Genomic DNA, 23263 nt, shown 5'->3' on the forward strand with positions numbered 1-23263 from the left:
AGCTGCGTATCATCAGCATAACAATGAAATTGTATGCCGTGATTCTGGATTATACTTCCCAACGGCTGCATGTATAAACTGAACAAGATTGGCCCTAGCACTGAACCCTGCGGAACACCATAACAGACCCTTGACTGTTCTGAAGAAACCTCATGTACATGAACAAACTGTAATGACCGATTCATCAAAGGTCCCGTTCTTGAGCTGCTGCTGAAGCTCATTGGCCGTTCTCAGCTTGTTGCTAAGCAACCAACCTTATTGACACAGCATTTAAAATGTTTTTTTTAAAGTAACTAAAAAGTTACTTTTCATAGTAACTCTTTACTTTTTGGTCTAAGTAACTGAGTTACTAACTGAGTTACTTTTTGATGAAGTAACTAGTAACGGTAACTAGTTACTATTTTTCAGTAACTAGCACAACACTGGTCCCAGCAAGGCAGAACCGAAACCAACTTTACCAACTTGGCCCATCGCCTGCCGGTTTCTCCTCAGATGGCGGACAAGTCCCAGTCCGGCTCCCTGGAGGGCGACGAGTTCGTGCTCTTCTACAAGATGCTGACCCAGAGGGAAGATGTGCTGAGGATCTTCCAGACGTTCTCGTCCGACGGCCAGAAACTGTCGCACGGCGATCTGGAGGATTTCCTGAGAGAAGGGCAGCTGGAGGGGGAGGACGTCCAACAACATGCCAAGGAGCTCATCGAGCTCCACGAACCCTCAGACACAGGTATCCCCAACTCTCCGGTACTATTCACACCTCAGACACAGGTATCCCCAACTCTCCGGTACTATTCCCTCCATACTACAGAACACTGAGGTCTCAGACACAGGTATCCCCAACTCTCCGGTACTATTCACACCTCAGACACAGGTATCAACGACTCTCCGGTACGATTCACCGGGCCAGATCCCCCCCGACCCCCCCCCGCCTCGTCTCAGTGCCAATCAGAGAGCTCACACACCGCGGGAGCGGCACACACACCACAAAAATAATATTTTAGAGGAAGAAGATTCCAAAACAGTCGAAATGTCGAGAAAAATGTCGAAATGTCGAGAAAAAAGTCGAAATGTCGAGAAAAAAAGTCGAAATTTCGAGCAAAAAAGTCTAAATGTCGAGAAAAAAGTCTAAATTTCGTGAATAAAGTTGAAATGTTGAGAAAAAAGTCGAGATGTTGAAAAAAAGTCAAAAGTTGAGAAAAAAGTTGAAATTTTTAGAAAAAAGTTGAAATTTTTAGAAAAAGGTGAAATTTTGAGAAAAAAGTTGAGAGAAAAGTTGAAATTTAGAGAAAAAAGGTGAAATTTTGATGAAAAAAGTCGGAAAAAAAGTAGAAATTTTGAGAAAAAAGTTGAAATTTTGAAATTTTGAAAACGCACGCAAAACGCACGCTCGCACGAAAAAAACGCACGCTTGCACGCAAAACGCACGCACGCCCGCACGCCCGCACGAAAGAACGAATGCACGAAAAAACGCACGCAAAACGCACGCAAAACGCACGCTCGCACGAAAAAAACGCACGCTCGCACGCAAAACGCACACACGCCCGCATGAAAGAACGAATGCAAGAAAAAACGCACGCTTGCACGCAAAACGCACGCTCGCACGAAAGAAACGCACGCCCGCACGCACACCCGCACAAAAGAACGAACGCACGGAAAAAACGCACGCTCGCACGCAAAACGCACGCAAAACGCACGCAAAACGCACGCCTGCACGAAAGAACGAACGCACGAAAAAAAGGTCTCAGACACAGGTATCCCCAACTCTCCGGTACTATTCACACCAAACTACACGGTTCTGATCCCCTCCCGCTGCTGCATTTCCAGCCAAGCAGCTGAACGCCATGACCTTCGACGGGTTCCTGATGTACCTGGGCTCGGCCGAGGGCGGCGTCTTCAACCCCCGCCGGAGAACCGTCTTCCAGGACATGGACCAGCCGCTGTGCCATTACTTCATCTCCTCGTCCCACAACACCTACCTGATGGAGGACCAGCTCCGAGGACAGAGCAGCGTGGAGGGATACATCAGGTACCAGGAACCTTTTATATCAGGTACCGGGAACCTTTTACATCAGGTACCAGGAACCTTTTACATCAGGTACCGGGAACCTTTTACATCAGGTAGAATCAGGAACCTTTTACATCAGGTAGAACCAGGAACCTTTTACATCAGGTTGGACCAGGACCAGTTTCATGTAAATTCTTCAGGCCTGGACATTTAGTGGATGACACCACCCACGACTCTCTACCAAACCATTCAAAAGTTATGGTAGAAAGTAGGAACAATAAAATATGGACCAATCTGATGAAGGGGGGGTGCGCTTTTTGGCATCTATCGTCGCCACGGTAACGCTTTTGAAAGAGAAAAGTAATGCGTGTTGTCGCAGGATGGAGACGCACATTTTGATGTATAACACACCTGGGTGCACGTTACGGTTCGAGCCGTATTAACGGCCGAAGAAATGGCATAAATTATGCCAAAATTACACGATTAATTCAAAATGGCCGACTTCCTGTTTGGTTTCGGCCATGGCGCCAAGAGACTTTTCTTTAAGTTGTGACATGATACAGGTGTGTAGCGATTTTCGTGCATGTACGTCAAACCGTATTGTGGGGCTTGAGGCCAAAGTTTTCTAGGGGGCGCTGTTGAGCCATTAGGCCACGCCCATTAATGCAAACTATTAAATATAAACATTTATCTCCAGGCCTGACTTGGTGCAAAATTTGGTGACTTTTGGGCCACGTTTAGGGGGAAAAAAGACCCTCATTTTGAGAGAAGAAAAACGAGAAAAACTCCTACAGATACAATAGGGCCCTAGCACTGTCAGTGCTCGGGCCCTAATAACGAAGGTTTCCGCCAGAGTTGGCAGGTTTTACCGGCCCGTTACTGTCGGGTCTGATGACCGTTGCATAAATCTGCCTGTAGGTAAAACTTGGGGATGTTTTCCAGATCAGTTCACAGATTACGGTTCGTCTCAGTGGACGAGGGTTCACCTTTTATGGGATAATGAAATTCCCTTCGCCCTTGTCCCATATCCAGTCCAATATTAGACCATTTCATTCCATCAGTCTATTATTGGGATTAGAAGAGGAGATTTACGGCGTGTGGATGAACGGTGTGTTTTAATTTCCTGTCCCCCCAAATGAGACCATGAGCTGATGAAAGCTGGATTTGTGGTGGCGTCTCAGGGCTCTGAAGCGCGGCTGCCGGTGCGTGGAGGTCGACTGCTGGGACGGCCCCAACGGGGAGCCCATCGTCTACCACGGACACACCCTCACCTCCAAGATCCTGTTCAAGGACGTGGTGGCCGCCGTGGGCAGCTACGCCTTCAAGGTCAGCACCGCCCGTCTGTTTACCACCAACAGGTTCTGGGGTTCTGCATTAACTTTACAACTCCCCATTCACAACTAAACCAAAGCAGTTGGGACACATGACGTGTTTCAGAAGCTGATAAGAGACGCTCAATCATTTGAGGTCTGACGTCCACAAGACGCTGATGTGATTCATGTCTCTGAAAGGTTCAGGCGTCCATCAGTCCACAGATACAGAAGCTGTCTAGAGATCCAGAGTTTAGTGGTTATGTCACGTCTGGGGGAAGGTGTGGACCCAAACGCAGAGAGAGCATGAGGCAGGAGGCAGGAGTTGGCAAAAAATAGGATTTATTCCATAAAAAAACCAAACTAAAGCGCTGCAGAGCAGGATCAAAAACAAACTAAACCAGGATCAAAAACAAACTAAACCAGGATCAAAAACTTGAGGAGCAAAACGTGGCATGAAACATGGGGAACAAACAGTACGGTCCGACAGGGAACAAGGGAATGACAAGACAAGATATACTGAGGGGATAACGAGACATGACGAGACACAGGTGCAGACACAATCAGGGCAGATGGGACACAGGCGGGACAAGACAGAAACTGAAGGCTGGGGGGAATGTCAACCTTGACAGGTTAGTCTTGGATGGGGGGTGATGGGAATGATACCCAACTACGAGCCGGGATATACTAGCTGTTGGTGCTTGCCTTCGCGTCCGTTCACGTCCGTTCGTGTGCACCACCAACTGCAACGTCGCTTGCGTAGTACGTGAGGAGACTGCGTCATACCGGCGGTGACTGATAGGGGGCAGTAAGCAGAGCAACAGTTGGAAAAGTGATATATATTTAGTAGCAGATTAGAACAACAAACAAGTTAACATGACACCATTGGATGATGTAGGAAATTATAACATTGCTTTGGTTGGGATCTCGGCAAAGGAAACGGCGCCAGCGACCTCCGCGTCGTCACTAGCTGGTATCTGACCGGGACCAGCGCCACTCGCGGCCAGAGCGAGAACTGCAGGTTGCGTACGAGTTCAGTGCACGTCGACGCGTCAAATGAACGCAGGATACGCGTGGCGGCCATGATGCGTACGCGGTCTGGACTGCAAGTATATCTCAGGCTTACAGCGGTGGGATGATACCCAACTACGGCGGTGGGATGATACCCAGCACAGGTTCTGGCAGCACCGTGATGCTAGCGGGCCGGGGATGTCCACGGTGACGGGTCGGCCTGAGACAGACCTGCATGTGTAGTAGTTGTCATGACGATGATGTCCCCCCCAGGTGTCGGACTACCCCGTCCTCCTGTCCCTGGAGAACCACTGCAGCGTGGAGCAGCAGCGGGTCATGGCCCAACACCTGGACAACATCCTGGGGGACAAGCTGTTGAAGAACACGCTGGACGGGCCGGCTCCGGCCCGGCTGCCGTCGCCCCAGGTGAGCAGAACCGAGATCCCCCCACCCAGCAGCAGAACTGAGCACCACCCCCCACCCCGAACACTAGATAGCGGTGAATGGAGAGAAAATCCACTCAAAACATTTGTGTGTGTTTATTAGATTTGTGCGTATTATTAGATTTGTGCGTATTATTACATTAGTGCTCATTATTAGATTTGTACATATTATTAGATTTGTACATATTATTAGATTTGTACATATTATTACATTTGTACGTATTATTACATTTGTACGTATTGTTACATTTGTGCTCATTATTAGATTTGTACATATTATTAGATTTGTACATATTATTAGATTTGTACATATTATTACATTTGTACGTATTATTACATTTGTACGTATTGTTACATTTGTGCTCATTATTAGATTTGTACATATTATTAGATTTGTACATATTATTACATTTGTACGTATTGTTACATTTGTGCTCATTATTAGATTTGTACATATTATTAGATTTGTACATATTATTAGATTTGTACATATTATTACATTTGTACGTATTGTTACATTTGTGCTCATTATTAGATTTGTACATATTATTAGATTTGTACATATTATTACATTTGTACGTATTATTACATTTGTACGTATTGTTACATTTGTGCTCATTATTAGATTTGTACATATTATTAGATTTGTACATATTATTACATTTGTACGTATTATTACATTTGTGCTCATTATTACATTTGTGCTCATTATTACATTTGTGCTCATTATTAGATTTGTACATATTATTAGATTTGTACATATTATTAGATTTGTACATATTATTACATTTGTACGTATTATTAGATTTGTGTGTATTATTACATTAGTGCTCATTATTAGATTTGTACATATTATTAGATTTGTACATATTATTACATTTGTACGTATTATTACATTTGTGCTCATTATTACATTTGTGCTCATTATTAGATTTGTACATATTATTACATTTGTACGTATTATTACATTTGTGCTCATTATTACATTTGTGCTCATTATTAGATTTGTACATATTATTACATTTGTACGTATTATTACATTTGTGCTCATTATTAGATTTGTGCTCATTATTAGATTTGTACATATTATTAGATTTGTACATATTATTACATTTGTACGTATTATTACATTTGTACGTATTATTACATTTGTACGTATTATTACATTTGTGCTCATTATTAGATTTGTGCTCATTATTAGATTTGTACATATTATTAGATTTGTGCGTAACTTACTCGAAGTTACGGAGAAAACGATAATTACAAATTCAAAAAGCCTCCTACACACACATTGAATACGCGTGAACAAATCGCACAAATCGTTAAAAATGCACAAATGGTTTTGAGACTCTTTCCTCCAAGAAGCCTCACAGATTTCTCCGTATGGACATCTGAGTTTTCATCTGTGTCGAGCGTTATTTCCCTCGATACTTAGTAACCAACCCTAAGTAGGTAAATCTACTTCGACCACCATGAAGTCGCCATTACCGTCCTCTTGCCTCCCGATTTGACCGTCAGTTTTCCACCACCGAGCTTGTTGCTTTAAAACATCTAATTACCACTTGTGCTTTTTTAAGGATTATAATATAATAATATAATAATACGTACAGATCTAATAATACTCACAAATCTAATAACACCCACAAATCAGATAATGAGGCCACACAAATGTTTAGAGTGGATTTTCCCTGCATGGTGGGGCCCCTCAGACCTGGTCTCAGACCCGGTGGTCCTGGTACCATGAGTGATTGGTGCCGGAGCTCCTCCGGCTCCAGAACCGGTAAACATCTTGATGTTGAGCAGTTTTTGTGTGACCCGTCAGAGCCTGAAGAGGAAGATCCTCCTGAAGGCCAAGAAGATCGGGGGTCTGGAGGATCCTGGTCTGAACGGGGCGGTGGACGAGTCCCCGACCGACGAAGACGAGCCGTCGGAGATGGACGAGGAGAATCTCCACCGGGAGAGCGTCCGCCGCCGGGTCAAGGTGGGTCCGGGGGGTCCAGTGGTCCGGTTCAGGGGTTCTGGTGCGCTGATGAGCGTAAACATATATACGTAGACGCCTCATACACTGACGCTGTCTATTGGAGCTGACATTCAGCGCGGCCGCCATCTTGGATGGGTCTCCAACGGCCCATGGACACGCGTCGGCTGCCGCTCAAGGCTGATTTATGGTTCCGCGTTACACCAACGCAGAGCCCGTATCCTACGGCGAGGCTCTGCGTCGATTTAACGCGGAACCATAATTCAGGCTTCAGTCCTCATCGGTACTCGACGCGACGGCGGTTCCTCCGGCCTTCCGGCCCGCCTCTGCGGCGCAACTCTCCCGGGAGCTGCGGCTCCTTCTCGGTATATTCACGCGCCCCCCTTCCTTCCCGTCCGCCTTATGGTTCCGCGTTAAATCGACGCACACCTTACGGCGTAGGGTGTGCGTCGCCGCGTACCCTACGCCGTAGCTCTGCGCCGGTGTAACGCGGAACCATAAATCAGCCCCCGCTGTGCTGTTCTTTAATTTGTAGCGAGTAACGACGTGTCCAATTTTAAATATAGCGGATTAAAAGTACGATTTTTTCCTTGAAAATGTAACGAAGTAAAAGTAAAAGTACAGAAAAATGAAAGTATCAATAAAAGTACAAATTCTCAAAAATCTTACTTAAGTACAATAACGAAGTACTTGTACTTCGTTACTTTACACCACTGGCTGTCACACGTTAAAAAAACGTACTTTTATGCTGAAAGACTTTGTATTATGCTCTTTAACAAAGACATATGGTACGGCCTATTGATAAATGTATAAATTAATTAATTTGATATTTTAATAAAGAAACCAGTTTAATTGTTCATAGCTCCCATATATACTGTACCATCTTTCTTATTAATATTAAGACATTTTTCTTATTAATATTATTTATTTATTTTTGTTTAATTATTGTTATGAAAAGTTAAAAAAAGTAAAAAAATTAAAATAAATAAATCCACGTCATTCCCAGGTTCTGTCAGGGTTGCAACTGGGGCTGGGGAGCTAAAACCCTAGAAAAATAACTGCTTTGCAGCTTCTTGCGTGTTCTGGCTGTAACTCTATAACTATAACTGTAATTCTCTAACTAAGTGTAGTTAATTTATCCTGGAGTGAGGAGACCCATCCAAGATGGCGGCCACGCTGGATTACGTTCCAGCATGTCATGAGGCGTTTACGTATATATGTATATATATATATATATATATATATATATATATATATATATATATATATATATATATATATATATATATATATATATATATATATATATACATGTCTAGGGTGATGAGGTCCGAACTCTGGCCTCCCACTTCCCAACGCCGGCGCCGGGAACTCATCAGTCTGGTGACCCAGAACCGGTCCGGGATCTTCTCGCTCCATCAGCTCTAAGCCGATGACGGAGCGCCCAGGTTTATTTATTGTCGGCTTTGTCTCCAACACAACAAAACCCATCAAATTAAAAGCATCAAAATATATAAAAAAAAGCAAAACAATTTAACAGTTTCTCCAGAAATAAAACACAACAGCAGAATAATGTGTTGGAGAGGGAACAGAATAACGCTGATTTAGTCCTGGCCCTTCCTCACTATATCAGATCATATATGCCATAAAAAATATATAAAACATAAAATAAGAAAAGAAAAGAAAGAAAAGACAAAATAACAAAAAAAAATATAAATAAATACAACACAAACATCCAATAAACAAAGATCAAGGCATAATTAAACCGGCCTCCTACAATATCCTAAATTCACCTCTCCGATGATCCAGGCCATGAATGCCATGAATGTTACATTAGTATCGTATATGATCCATCACACAAGGAACAGAAAATCAGGTAAATCAGGACCGGCTCGGTCAGGATTAGGGTCAACCAGAACCGGAGAGCACTCTGGTTGATTAAAGGCGTCACACCGGTGATTCAGAGGCGTGAAAAGAGCTACAGTTTGATAATTAAACAGAATAAAAAGATAAAAAGTCAAGACATGGCAGAAGAGAGTAGGAGAGCAGGAGAGAGGAAGAGAATAAAGCAATTAAAAACAGCAACTAGGGAAGAAAACAAGAGCTTTGTTTAGTGATAAAATGCTTTGCTAAAAAGAAAGGTTTTTAGTCCCGTTTTAGAATTGTCCGAGGGGGAGGGTCGGACGGAGTTTGGTGATGTTACGAAGGTGGCAGAAGGAGATCTTGCAGAGGGGATTAATGTGGGAATCAAAGGAGAGTTGGGGGTCCATTTTGACACCAAGGTTGGTGACGGATGAACAGAGGGGAATGTTGTGGCCAGAGAAGGTGATACTGGTTATGGATGATTGGGTCTGGTGAGGAGTGCCAACCATGATTAACTCTGTTTTGGAGCTGTTCAGTTGAAGGAAATGTTGCTCCATCCACGCCTTTATCTCCTCCAGACAGACGGTGAGTTGTGAGGAGGATGACACTGGTGACAGGGCTGCAGCTGTAGCTTTCACATAAAGTCGCGTAGGTAGAGGGTGAAGAGGGTGGGGCCGAGCACAGACCCCTGGGGGACCCCACGGGTGACAGCATGGGGTTTGGATTGGGAGTTACCAAGGGAGTTACGTTCTGTTCGATTTGTAAGGTCTGACTTGAACCAGTTGAGGGCGGAGTGTCGGACACCAATGGTGTGATGAAGCTGGTTTAGGATTTATCAACAGGCAGTTTTTATCAACTGTGTCAAATGCTGCAGATCCAGGTCCAGGAGAATGAGAAGAGAGGAGGAGCCATGTAGCAATCTATAATGTAATAATTTCCTGAAAATGTAATAAAATTTGCATTTTTTTTTTTTTTTTACCTTGTCTGCACACATATTATTGATTGATACCATGACGGTAGAAACCAAAAGTGTATATATGTGCATTATTACTATATGTAATATATACATATATATACGCACACATATGCGTACACATACATAAATATACACATACAAACCCAGTGTTTTTTTTTTTTTGGGGGGGGGGAGGGGGTGGGGGGGGGGGTGACGACATCCACTGCCAATCCAGGAAGCAGGAACACACGGAGACACACGTCAAGCACTGGAAATCTGCAACAAAAAACCACAAACAAAGCACGAAGCACGAAACCGGCACGGAGCCAACCAAAACACGAACAGCAATCGACTTAAATCTTGAGATCTGATCGCAGTCTGAGCTAAGCTATCGCTACCGCTACCTAAACCCAAAAACTAGAGAGCCAGCATGCAGGTGAACAAGCCAGTGTGTATGTCTATGTGTGTGTGTGTGTATGTATATGATCATGCGTGTGTGTGTGTGTGTGTGTGTGTGTGTGTGTGTGTGAGTGTGCATGTGACTAAATGACTATATGTGTGTATGTGTGTGTGTGTGTGTGTGTGTGTGTGTGTGTGTGTGTGTGAGTGTGCATGTGACTAAATGACTATATGTGTGTGTGTGTGTGTGTGTGTGTATGTGTGTGTGTGTGTGTGTGTGTGTGTGTGTGTGTGTGTGTGTGTGTGTGTGTGTGTTATAAACCAAACAAAGCTCCACCTGAAGTGTATCTATAGTGGGGGAGGGGGGGGAGCAACCCCGCCACCCGCGAGACCAGAGGCCGACAAGGAAGAGCCCGGAACCCAGGCCACCGGCAACCCCACAGAGGGGAGAAGTAGGAGGGAGGCAACCCACCGCCTGCGAGGCCCCCCCCCCACCCGGCGGCGGCCGAGGGGGCCCGCGGGCGGGGCCCCCACGGCGCGGAAAGAAGCAGCCAGGGATCCCGCGGCGGCGGACGGCGACCCAGGCAATCCCCGGCCACCCGGTCCGGGCCGGACACGCGGCCAGGAGGCCCTCACCCTTCAGGCCAACGACCCCCACCCGGCAGGGGGCCAGCCTGCCCGGAGAGACAGAGCCGCCCCGGCCGCCGACGCGGGCAGGCGCACCCGTCCCCCACGAAAGTGGCCCTCCAAGACCAGAGGGGCGCCCCGCCGTAGAGGCAGCGGGGGGGACCGGAGACGGGCCCGGAGAGAGGGAACCCCCCAACAGGGCGACACCCGCGCAGGCCCGACAACGGAGGGCTCCAGACCCAGGCATCCCATTCATTCATCCATTCACCTATCCGATACCTATACTAATAATAATATAATATACTATACTATACATAATAATAATAATAATACTAATAATAATAATAATAATAATAACCATCTTTGTATAATATAATATTGATAAATTATTAAGTTTTTGATGTCCTGCCAATGGAGGCTCAAATCCTCCATGGCAGGACCCTTCCATACCGCATTCTCACCGACACAGACATACAATCACGCACCGTTTCCCCCTCCCCGGGGGGGTCCAGCACCGCCAGAAGGCACCCCAGGCTGCACGGCGGGCCCCGCCAGGCCCGGGTAACCTGACCCACCTGTCCGAATAAAATTTGCATTTAACTCAATCGAAAATGTAATAAAATCCAATAATGTAATAAAATATCCTGACGGATATTATAATAATATTTTTACCAATAATGTAATACCTTATTACATTATTGGGAATTTATTACATGGAACTCAAAGTCTGTAATTTAACCCAATAATCATTCTGGTGTTTCAAATCCAGCGTATAAAACATTCTTAGATACTTAAAACACAAAATGTAGAACTCTGGACTGAAAATGATATATATATATATATATAAATGATATATCATCAGTTATGAAAAAAAAAAAAAGACCCACCTGAAAATGTTATAAATTCCCAATAATGTAATAAGGTATTACATTATTGGTAACAATGTTCAGTCAATATTAGTCAGAATATTTTATTACATTATTGGATTTTATTACATTTTCGATTGAGTTAAGTGCAAATTTTATTACATTTTCAGGAAAAATTATTACATTATAGGGAATGATTACATTATAGGAGCTACAGGGCTTCATCTTCCTGAATCTCTTCCGAGTTGAGTTCAGACCAGACTATGATCCGGTAGAGTTCCCTGAGAGGAGGGTGGACGTGTCTCCGGCAGCAGAACCGGGTCGTAGAGGGAACCACCGATCACTCATGGTTATTGATGAGAACCTGATCCCCCCTCTCCCCCCAACACGGGGACTCCTGTTAGCTCACCTGGGCAGGTGAGGAGTCTCCTGTTAACTCACCTGGGCAGGTGAGGAGTCTCCTGTTAACTCACCTGGGCAGGTGAGGAGTCTCCTGTTAGCTCACCTGGGCAGGTGAGGAGTCTCCTGCTAGCTCACCTGGGCAGGTGAGGAGTCTCCTGTTAGCTCACCTGGGCAGGTGAGGAGTCTCCTGTTAACTCACCTGGGCAGGTGAGGAGTCTCCTGTTAGCTCACCTGGGCAGGTGAGGAGTCTCCTGCTAGCTCACCTGGGCAGGTGAGGAGTCTCCTGTTAACTCACCTGGGCAGGTGAGGAGTCTCCGTCTGGCAGACGGGCGGCTCTGGCTCTGGGAGATCCAGGATCAGCTTTCACCGGCCCAGGTCCCGGCTGGCTCCGGTTCGGTTCTGGGAGATCCAGGATCAGCTTTCACCGGCCCAGGTCCCGGCTGTCTCCGGTTCGGGGTCTGGACCGGACCCTCCGGTATCAGTTACACCGCTGGTGAGGGGGAGGCCTCCACGTGCCCTGGTCCTCAACCCGGGACGGGGTTGTTTTCATCAGAAGAGTTCACCCCCCGTTCAGGGCATTTTGTACGTCCAAAATAATAATAATAATAACTTTTTCATTTCATTTTCTAATAAATTTTGCCACATTATGTAATAGGTTATTGCATTTTGAGAAGATTATTATAAAATGCACTTGCAACTTTTTTATTTTCTAGGACGGGGGTCGTCAACCCGCGGCTCGTTAGCACCGCCCTAGTGGCTCCTGGAGCTTTTTCAGAAATGTTGGACCTTTTTTTTTTCCTTTTTTTCTTATTTTTTCTCTTTTTTTTCTTCTTTTTTTTCTTTTTTTCCTTTTTTTTCTTTTTTCTTACTTTTTCCTTTCCTTTTTAATCTTGACATTTCAACTTTTTTCTCAACTTTTCGACTTTTTTCTCAACTTTTTCGACTTTTTTCTCGACATTTCCACTTTTTTCTCGACATTTCCACTTTTTTCTCGAAGTGCATAATAAAAAAAAAATCTCCCCCCAGTTGTAACTAATATAGAAACATGCAGCATGTGTTGTCTTCTTGTTGTCTTGGTGCATTATGTAATAATACCTATTATTGTTGTTTGTTTAACAATGAATTTATACAAGAGTGACTTTTGTTGTTTTTTATGCAATTTCCCTCAGAGCTATGTAGCCCAATAAATCTACATATAAAACTCCAAATATAACTTTAGTTGCCTATTTAATGTTTGGAATTATATAGACCAATAACAAACAAATAAACTATGTTTTAGAATTGTTATTACATAATTCACCATGTTATTACATTTTTCTAGAGAATAAAAAAGTTGCAAGTGCATTTTATAATAATCTTCTCAAAATGTAATAACTTATTACATAATGCGGCAAAATGTAATACAAAATGCGTCAGTTTATTACAAAATAATGCAGTTTATTACAAAATGAAATTACAAAAGTCTTATGCACTTCGAGAAAAAAGTTGAAATGACGAAAAAAGTCGAAATTTCAAGATTAATCTTGAAGTACAATTTCGAAAAAAAAGTCGAAATGTCGAGAAAAAAGTCGAAATGTCGAAGAAAAAAAGAGAAAAAAAGAAAAAAGAAAAAAAAGAAGAAAAAAAGGAGAAAAAAAAGGTCAAACATTTTTGAAAAAGCTGCAGGAGCCACTAGAGCGGCGCTAAAGAGCCGCGGGTTGCCATCCCCGTCCTAGAAAATAAAAAAGTTGCAAGTGCATTTTATAATAATCTTCTCAAAATGCAATAACTGATTACATAATGTGGCAAAATGTATTACAAAATGCGGCTTTATTACAAAATGAAATGACAAAGTTATTAAATTTTGGACATTTATTACAAAATGCAGCTCAACATGGCTCCAGCTCAGAGAACCGGGTCATAGTCGGGTCCAGCTCGGTGAGCTGGTCGTGACCTTGGTGTGGAACCGATCCAGCGAGGTTGAGTTCCCGGTTCGTCTTAACGGCCAGAATAAATGAGCTCTGGTCCAGATCTTGTTGCATCCTGCAGCAGCACAGACAGACGCTGCTCTCTTAGCACTTAGTTCCTCCTAAATTTGGTGTATTTTACCGAAAGGTATTGCATTCACTTGGAAAAAATGACATTAAAACCTTTTCTTTTTATTTCACAATAATTTTCACAATTCACATTTTCACATTCACAATTTCTATATTACTCACATTCCTACCCTCCCCATAATTGCCCTGGGGAAAAAAAAAAACACAATAACCACAACCACAAAATTAAATAAATATTAAAAATTTTATTATATTAGTGCACACGGTTTTATAAATCAGGATTTTTTTTGTGCGCGCGCCATTTTTGGCTTTTGGGTTTACGTGCACTTTTAGTCTGAATCCTACACACTCTTTTATAAATGAGGCCCCAGGACTGTTACTTAGGTAGGAGCACTGGGTGATATAATGGGAAAAAATCGGGGATAAAAAATATTTAAAAAAAAAAAAACAACACAATAACCACAACCACAAAATTAAATAAATATAAAAAATATAAAAAAAATTAAAATAAAAAAAGAAATAAAAAAATGGCAGCAACAGCAATATCAATAAACTATATATATATAAAAAAAATTATATATATGTATGTATATATATATATACATACATATATATATGTATATATGTATATATATATATATATATATATATATATATATATATATATATATATATATATATATATATATATACAAACATACATACATACATACATACAAAACTTTCATGAGTTACTGTATATATTTATTAATCATGCAGCAGCCAATAGAAGTGCAGTATTCTGCTTTGTCCTTAGTCACTGGTTAGAACAAATATGAACCAAAGGAATCTTAGAAAAAGATACTCATCATTTTAAACATAAATAACATGTATCTAAATGTTCCCAGAGGTCGAAGCCCCGTCTGTCCCAGGAATTGTCCGACTGCGTCGTCTACTGCAAGAGTTTCCACTTCCGGAGCTTCAAACACTCCCGGGTCCACTCCAAGTTCTACGAGGTGGCGTCTTTTACCGAGTCCAAGGCCCGGAAGCTGCTGAGAGAGGCCGGTGAGTGAGTGAACAATATCCTCCAACACCAGATTAAACTCCCCGCAGAAGCTTATGGAAAAATGAGAGCTGGAGAAGCAGGACTTGTTCAGATATCTCCAGGTGAGACACCATTTAGACAACATTAGATCCACCGCAGGGGAGGAAATGAATCTGATAAAGATACTTACTAAGGCATATAAAAGTAATACGGACAAGCTTATTTCCAGAATCTATTCTGCCTTACAATTGGACAAGGGCCTCTCTACGATGTACATCAAATCCAGGTGGGAGAAGGAAGCACACTGCAAAAACTCAAAATCTTAACAAGAATATTTGTCTTATTTCTAGTTAAAATGTCTCATTTTTAGTAAAAAAATCTCATTACACTTAAAACATTTAGTCTAAACTCATTACACTTAAAACAAGAGTCATTACCAGAAAAATAACTTGTTATTTGACAATTTTCACTTGAAATAAGTAGAAAAATCTGCCAGTGGAACAAGATTTATCTTCTTATTACAAGCAAAAAAAAAATCAGAGGTCGTGGTGGGACCGGGGACCATAAACATATAAATATACGTCTCCTCCCATGGAGCTGCTGCAATACGTCAACGCCATGTTGGATGTGGCAAGAGTGCGCCTCTTTTTTTCCTCTTTTTTCTCTCTTTTCCCTTTTTTATCTTTTTTTCCTCTTTTTTCCTCTTTTTTAAATCTTTTTTCCTCTTTTTTCTTCTTTTTTTCCTCTTTTTTCCCTCTTTTTTCTCTCTTTTTAAAATCTTTTTTTCTCTCTTTTTTTCTCTCTTTTCCCTTTTTTTAAAATCTTTTTTCCTCTTTGTTCCTCCTTTTTTCCTCTTTTTTCTCTCTTTTTTAAATCTTTTTTCTCCTTTTTTCCTCTTTTTTTCTCTCTTTTCCCTTTTCTTATCTTTTTTTCCTCTTTGTTCCTCCTTTTTTCTTTTTTTTCCTCTTTTTTTCCTCTTTTTTAAATCTTTTTTCCTCTTTTTTTCTCTCTTTTCCCTTTTTTTAATCTTTTTTTCCTCTTTGTTCCTCCTTTTTTCCTCTTTTTTCTCTCTTTTTTAAATCTTAACAAGAATATTTGTCTTATTTCTAGTTAAAATGTCTCATTTTTAGTAAAAAAAATCTCATTACACTTAAAACCAGAAAAATAACTTGTTATTTGACAATTTTCACCTGTTTCAAGTAAATTTTCACTTGAAATAAGTAGTAAAATCTGCCAGTGGAACAAGATTTATCTTCTTATTACAAGCAAAAAAATCTTGTTCCACTGGCAGATTTTTCTACTTATTTTAAGTGAAAATCTACTTGAAACAGGTGAAAATTGTTGTTTTTTCCAGTGATGAGTCTTGTTTTAAGTGTAATGACATTTTTTAGAAATACCGGTAGTCAACATTATCTTTTACCTCCTTCAGAAAGTTATTAAAAAACATCTTATTATGTCTTAAACTTCAATGGCTTTATCTTTAATGTACGGAAGAATATCAGAGATTTTTTTTGACTAAAAATGAGACATTTTAACTAGAAATAAGACAAATATTCCTGGTAAGATTTTGAGTTTTTGCAGTGTGTTGGAGGAAATGGAGACATTACTTGGATTTGGGATGTTATAAGGATGATTGTTTCCTGTCTGAGGATAAATGAAGAACATGATGTACGTAAACGCTACATGAACGAAGGATTATCATAGGAAGACTGTTATGGACATAAAGGAACCAGAACCAAAGCTGCTACTCCAACCCGCCCAGACTAGACCACCCAGTCTGCTGTGTTTGTTTTAATGTTTTTTAATGTATTAATGTATGTATTTGTTATTTTTACTGTCTCTGTTTCAGGGCCGGAGTTCGTCCGCCACAACGCCCGGCAGCTGACCCGGGTTTACCCCACCGGGTTCAGGGCCGACTCGTCCAACTTCAACCCCCAGGAGATGTGGAACGCCGGCTGCCAGATCGGTGAGTCCATCCCCCACCGGGGCCACCGGGTCCACCGGGATCGGTGAGTCCCAACTCAGAGGTCATCGTCCCGTCGCCATGGCGACCGCAGAGTAAAGTTGCTTTCATCAAGGAAAATTCTGACTAAATATTGTCGTCAACGAACCTTCATCACCTGAGGAAAATGAGACAAGACGAAAATGCTGGTCATGTGACGATAACGATAATTAAATATATAATGCAATATCGTAGAGGAATAAAAACCAGATTAAAATGTAGATTACAAAATAAAAACTCATTTCCGTTGACCAAAACGAGACGGAATGTTCTACCAAAGATCCTTAATGTCCATGTTTTCAGTAGTTTCCTCTGGTTTAGTCTTTAAACCAGTTTAGTTTTTAGATCTTTGGATCCACTTTCCTACAGAGACGTGGAAAAGAAAACACAATGTGTCGTGGAAAAAGAAAAATATAAAAATAAATATGTTGTAAACTCAAATGAGAGTCTTCTGTATCTGGAATGAATGTATTCTTGAGTCTATAAGGAAACAATAATATAATAATAAGATAACCTTGTTGGAATTGTAAAATGGGTTTGGATAAATACAATCTTTGACTAAAACTAGACTAAAATGGACAATTCTGACTAAAATAACTAAAAAGCTCAGACTTTTAGTCGACTGAAACTTGACACGACTAAAAGGAGAATGAACGTGACTAAAACTAATAAAAACTAAAATAGCTGGACCCAAAACTAGACTAAAACTAAAACTAAAACTGCGAAACAGCAAACTGGAAAGATGTATGGTAGTCCAGCTGTTTATCTCTAAAATGTAGGAATGGTTCAGTTTGTGATACAAGCATGAAATTTGGTACAAATAACCAAAGGTTTCCCCAAAAGATATGGACGTGGAGCCATCGTGAATTTTCAACATGGACACAACTGTTTTCTAATGAGTCTACACTCCTCTTTTTTCCTCTTTTTTTCTCTTTTTTCCACCTTTTTTCTCCTTTTTTTCCTCTTTTTTCCTCTTTTTTCATCTTTTGTTCTTTTTTTTCATCTTCTCTTTTTTTCATCTTTTTTCTCCTTTTTTCTCCTTTTTTCCTCTTTTTGCCATATTTTTTTCCTATTTTTTCCTCTTTCTTTCCTATTTTTTCCTCTTTTTTTCCTTTTTTTTTCCTTTTGTTTTTCTCTTTTTTCATCTTCTCTTTTTTCATATTTTTTCTCCTTTTTTATCTTTTTTTCCTCTTTTTGCCATATTTTTTTCTTATTTTTTCCTCTTTTTTCCTTTTTTTTCCTCTTTTTTCAGCTTCTCTTTTTTCATCTTTTTCTCCTCTTTCTTTCTCTTTTTTTCCTATTTTTTCCATATTTTTTATCTTTTTTTTCCTCTCTTTTTTCTCTATCCCCAAAATATATGGACGTGGAGCCAAGGAAAAAGAGGAAAAAAAGAGGGACAAAAAGATGAAAAGATGAAAAAGGAGAAAAAAGAGAAAAGAAGAGGAAAAAAAGAAAAAGGAAAAAGGAAGAAAGAGAAAGAAAGAGCCAGGGCAAACTGGCAACTCATTCCAACTAATCACTCGTTAGAAAACACTTGTTTCTGGCGGCCATTTTGAAAAATGGCTGCCATGGGCGCCATGTTGAAAATTCACGATGGCTCCACGTCCAATTATTTTTGGAATGTGTTTGGCTAATGTGTGTACCAGATTCCATGCTTGTATCACAAACTGAACGATTGTTTTGGTTTTCTCCTGCACTATGGAGAATCGGGATGACTGGAGACAACGATGGACGACCTAGAGAGAAAACTGAAACAGACTGAAAACAACAACGCTAGTGGGGAGGAACTGTTAGCGGCCCGGTCTGAACCCATTCAGGCCCAGTTCTGAATGCAATCTTTGTTGTTCTTACTGTCAAATATATAAATATATTTCTATCTCTCCCCCTCAGTGGCTCTGAACTTCCAGACGGCCGGCGAGGCCATGGACCTGAACGACGGGCTGTTCGGTCAGAACGGCGGCTGCGGGTTCGTCCTGAAACCTGAATTCATGAGGGATTCTGGGGAGAAGAGGTTCGACCCGGACACGCCCCAGAGCGGGCCGGACTACCGGCCGGTGCTGCTCAGCATCCAGGTACCGGGAACCGGGGGACCGGGGGACCGGGGGACCGGGGGACCGGGGGGACCATAGACATATATACGGAGACGCCCCAGACCGGGCCGGACTACCGGCCGGTGCTGCTCAGTATCCAGGTACCGGGACCGGGACCGGGGGACCGGGGGACCGGGGGGACCGGGGGGGACCGGGGGACCGGGGGGGTCAGAGGTCGTGGTGGAACTGGGGACCATAGACATATACGTATACGTATCCTCCCATGGAGCTGCTGCAATACGTCAACGCCGCCGCCATATTGGATGCTTTTTTCCTCTTTTTCCTCTTTTTTTCCTCTTTTATTCTCTCTTTTCCCTTTTTTTTAATCTTTTTTTCCTCTTTGTTCCTCCTTTTTCATTTTTTCCTCTTTTTTCCTCTTTTTTTCTCTCTTTTCCCTTTTTTTTTCCTCTTTGTTACTCCTTTTTTCATATTTTTTCCTCCTTTTTTCCTCTTTTTTCCCTCCTTTTTCTCTTTTTTCATATTTTTTATTACTCCTATGTGGGATCAATAAAGTTCTTATTTTTGCCATCTGAGAAAATTAAATATATTATATTTGGTGTCTAACTGTTCCCAAGTATATTAGTGCGTGTGTGAATGAATAAATGAGACGTAAAACGTACATTTCTTTGTAGAAAGGCGCTTTATGAAAATAAGTCCATTTACTTCAGAGGTCAGAGGTCATGTTGGTACCGGGGACCCGGGGGGGGTAGAGGGTTCAGAGGTCAGAGGTCACGGCAGTGAACCGACCTGTGTTTCCCTCTGCAGGTCATCAGCGGACAGCAGCTGCCCAAGGTCAACATCAAGGAGGGCTCCATCGTGGACCCGCTGGTCCGGGTGGAGATCCACGGGGTCCCGCTGGACCAGGCCCGGCAGGAGACCCGCTACATCGAGAACAACGGTACGAGACCCAGGAGGTCTAGGTTCAGGTCTCGAGTCCGTCAGGCGTCTGCAAATCAATCGATTAAGAGATCAATGGGTTGAGTTTCTAGAATTTTGAACGTGTTTGTCTAGAAATATTAGACTGTAGTCAAGACCTTCTAAACTGAGACCAAGACCAGAGAGTATCAAGACCAAGACCAGAGAGTATCAAGACCAAGACCAAGACCAGATTGTAACAAGACCAAGACTAGAGAGTATCAAGACCAAGACCAGAGAGTAACAAGACCAAGACCAGAGAGTATCAAGACCAAGACCAAGACTAGTTCAGCTCAAGACCGAAACCTAAGACTGGCAAGACCGAGATCAAGACCAGGACCAAAGACTGGCGAGACCAAGACAAGACCAAGACCTCCAAAAAGTGGTCTCAAGACCAGTCTTGAACTACAAGTCTAACAAATATATCCGAGAGCCAACTTTAGATCATTAAGTGACAAGATTCTGACAAAACGTTGAGATGGAGGTTGTTCTGGAGGCGTTTCATCGTCGCGGTCAGCAGAGAGAAATCAGACGTAGTTACAGGAAACGTTAGTTTGATTCAGGAGGCTGGAGGGTAGGCCTGTGGTGAAAAAACGATTTTCCGAATCGATTCTCATATTAATTCCTAAAAATCAATTTGTATGTCTATAAAGATCGATTTCTTTTCATCATTACAAATTTTAGTATTTTTTGTTAATACCCAAAAAAGGAATGTTTTGTTGGACGCCAGAATAACTGGTGCCATGTTTTTGCCTTTAAATATGTTTAAAGGCATGAAACATTAACGTTTTCAGTAATAATTGCATAAATTGTCTATATTTAATTACTTTATATACTGTCTTGAGGTACATTTGCATAAAATGCTAAAAACCAAATTCTCAAAAGTTAAAAAACCGAAATAGACCCAAAATGGAAAAAAATAAAAACCGAATGTGGAAAGAATAAAACTGATTTCATCGTCTCTGTTTCCTCCTGGATCTGTTTGGTAATTCTACACGATGTTTCTGTTTCAGTTCTATCAGCATTCTGGGAGCTGATTGGTCCTTACAGCATCATTAGCTGCAATACTTGCTGTTGAATCTCAATATAATACTAGTATTAATATGTTGCAGAACTACAGTCATATAACTCATGCAAAAGCTCAAAAAACAGTTTTAATAACACTAACCCAAATCAATATCGAATCAAATCTTGACATTTGAATCGTTCCCCAGCCCTGGTCTCGGGTCAGGATCCTCCGAGGGTTTTGTTGACGTTTGTCCCCCCCAGGGTTCAACCCGGTGTGGAACGACTCCCTGGTCTTCACGCTCCACTCCCCCGATCTGGCCCTGGTTCGCTTCGTGGTGGAGGATTACGACAAGACGTCCAAGAACGACTTCGTGGGCCAGTTCGCTCTGCCGCTAACCTGCATGCAGCAAGGTGGGTGGATCCTCCGTCCTGATTCAATCAATCTTTATTTATACAGCGCTTTTCATGCATATATAAAAATGCAACACAAAGTGCTTTACATAAAACATTAAACCAACATAAAACTTATTAATGCCCCCAATTAATGCCAGAGTCACTCCCCCCTCGAGGAAACACTGGAGCTAAAAGCTACAAGAAAGAGGGATAAGAGGCTATGAGGTTAAAACACACACTAAAAAAGTTTAAAAGTATAACATAAAATCCTAAAAGTAGGTTTAGAAAGCAAGACCTGCTAAAAGAAACATAAGAACAACTTAAAACCATAAGACCATAAGACCTGGGTTAAAACAACAAGAACAGCTAGTTAAAACAAGAGTATACGAGAAAGATTAAAAGGAATCAGCTAAAAGCAGATTTAAAAAGGTGAGTCTTGAGCTTTTAAAAACATCAACAGTCTCTGCATAAGTAAAGTTAAAAACAGTAATTTATATGTCAATGAGAGTGCAAGTAAATACATTTCAATGCAGTAATTTATTTGTCCACTAGAGGGCAAATAAGTCATTTTAATGCAGTAATTTATATGTCCACTAGAGGGCAAATAAGTCATTTTAATGCAGTAAATTATATGTCCACTAGAGGGCAAATAAGTCATTTCAATGCAGTAATTTATATGTCCACTAGAGGGCAAATAAATAATTTTAATGCAGTAAATTATATGTCCACTAGAGGGCGAATGAGTAAAGTTAAAACTTATTAATGCCCTGCTAAAGAGACTATGAAGTTAAAATACACACTAAAAGAGTTTAAAAGTATAACAGTATAAAAAAAAAGTATATATATATAAGTATAACATAAAATCCTAAAAGTAGGTCTAAGGAGCAAGGTATTAGAAACTGAGAGAATAAAACAATAGAATATAAATAATGACTAAAACGTTTAAATATAACATTGAGATAAAACAATGAGATAATAAAACAGGATAAACTAAACTAAACATTAATATAAAACTACGGAAGAGTATCAGGGCCAGGCAGGAGAAAAATAAAAATAATATTTTAGAGGAGGAAGATTTTTTTTTCATTATGCAGTTCGAGAAAAAAGTCGAAATGTCGAGAAAAAAGTCGAAATGTTGAGAATAATGTTGAAATACAATTTCGAGAAAAAAGTCAACTTTCTTCACGTAATTTTGACTTTATTCTTGAAATTGTATTTCAACATTATTCTTGACATTTCAACTATTTTCTCGAAGTGCACAATAAAAAAAATCTCTCAAATATTTTTTCTCCTGCATGGCCTGATACTCTTCCGTATAAAACAGGATAAACTAAACTAAAAATTAATATAAAACAGAGTAGTGATCAAACAAAAATAAGGGTGAGCATAGAAAATCATTAAGAGTTAAATCACAAGGAAATGGGGTAGAGTTGAGTCTCCGAATCTGGAACAATGGATGGAGATAATAGAGGAAATCTAAATTATGGAAAAATTGACACATCGTTTAACACTGCAAGAAACGCAGCTGGAGGATAAATGGCTGAAATGGACATTTTTTAAAACCTGGAACAGCGACAAAGACTGTTGAAGATCAGGGGTCGTTAACCCAAAATGTTTAGATTCATATTGGACCAAAATCACAAAAAACAAATATGTCTGGAGCCGCAAAAAATGAAAAGTCTTGTATCAGAATTAGAATGAAGGCAACACATGCTGCATCTTTCTATATTAGTTAGAACTGGGGGGAGATTTTATTTTCATTATGTACTTCGAGAAAAAAGTCGAAATGTCGAGAAAAAAGTCGAAATGTCGAGAAAAAAGTCAAAATTTCGAGAAAAAAGTTGAAATGTCGAGATTAAAAAGGAAAGAAAAAAGGAAGAAAAAAAGAAGAAAATAAAAGGAAAAAAAGAAAAAAACAGAAAAAAGGAAAAAATGGAAG

The 23263-nt window shown here is 41.0% G+C and overlaps 1 protein-coding gene across 3 annotated transcripts in view; it reads left to right on the forward strand.

Annotated features, from left to right (window-relative positions):
- Window positions 1-23263, forward strand: part of LOC133425169 (1-phosphatidylinositol 4,5-bisphosphate phosphodiesterase delta-4-like) — a 41970-nt gene that overhangs the window by 15051 nt on the left and 3656 nt on the right. For all 3 annotated transcript variants that reach the window (XM_061715853.1, XM_061715854.1, XM_061715855.1), the window contains exons 6-15: window positions 493-724; window positions 1822-2023; window positions 3184-3328; window positions 4597-4749; window positions 6589-6747; window positions 14780-14936; window positions 16766-16882; window positions 18809-18990; window positions 19774-19906; window positions 21193-21342. In XM_061715853.1, the coding sequence (XP_061571837.1) occupies window positions 493-724; window positions 1822-2023; window positions 3184-3328; window positions 4597-4749; window positions 6589-6747; window positions 14780-14936; window positions 16766-16882; window positions 18809-18990; window positions 19774-19906; window positions 21193-21342 (1630 nt within the window). The remainder of the gene's footprint in view (window positions 1-492; window positions 725-1821; window positions 2024-3183; window positions 3329-4596; window positions 4750-6588; window positions 6748-14779; window positions 14937-16765; window positions 16883-18808; window positions 18991-19773; window positions 19907-21192; window positions 21343-23263) is intronic.

The sequence above is a fragment of the Cololabis saira genome, chromosome 24 (genome assembly GCF_033807715.1).
Source record: "Cololabis saira isolate AMF1-May2022 chromosome 24, fColSai1.1, whole genome shotgun sequence".
NCBI classification, from domain to species: domain Eukaryota; kingdom Metazoa; phylum Chordata; class Actinopteri; order Beloniformes; family Belonidae; genus Cololabis; species Cololabis saira.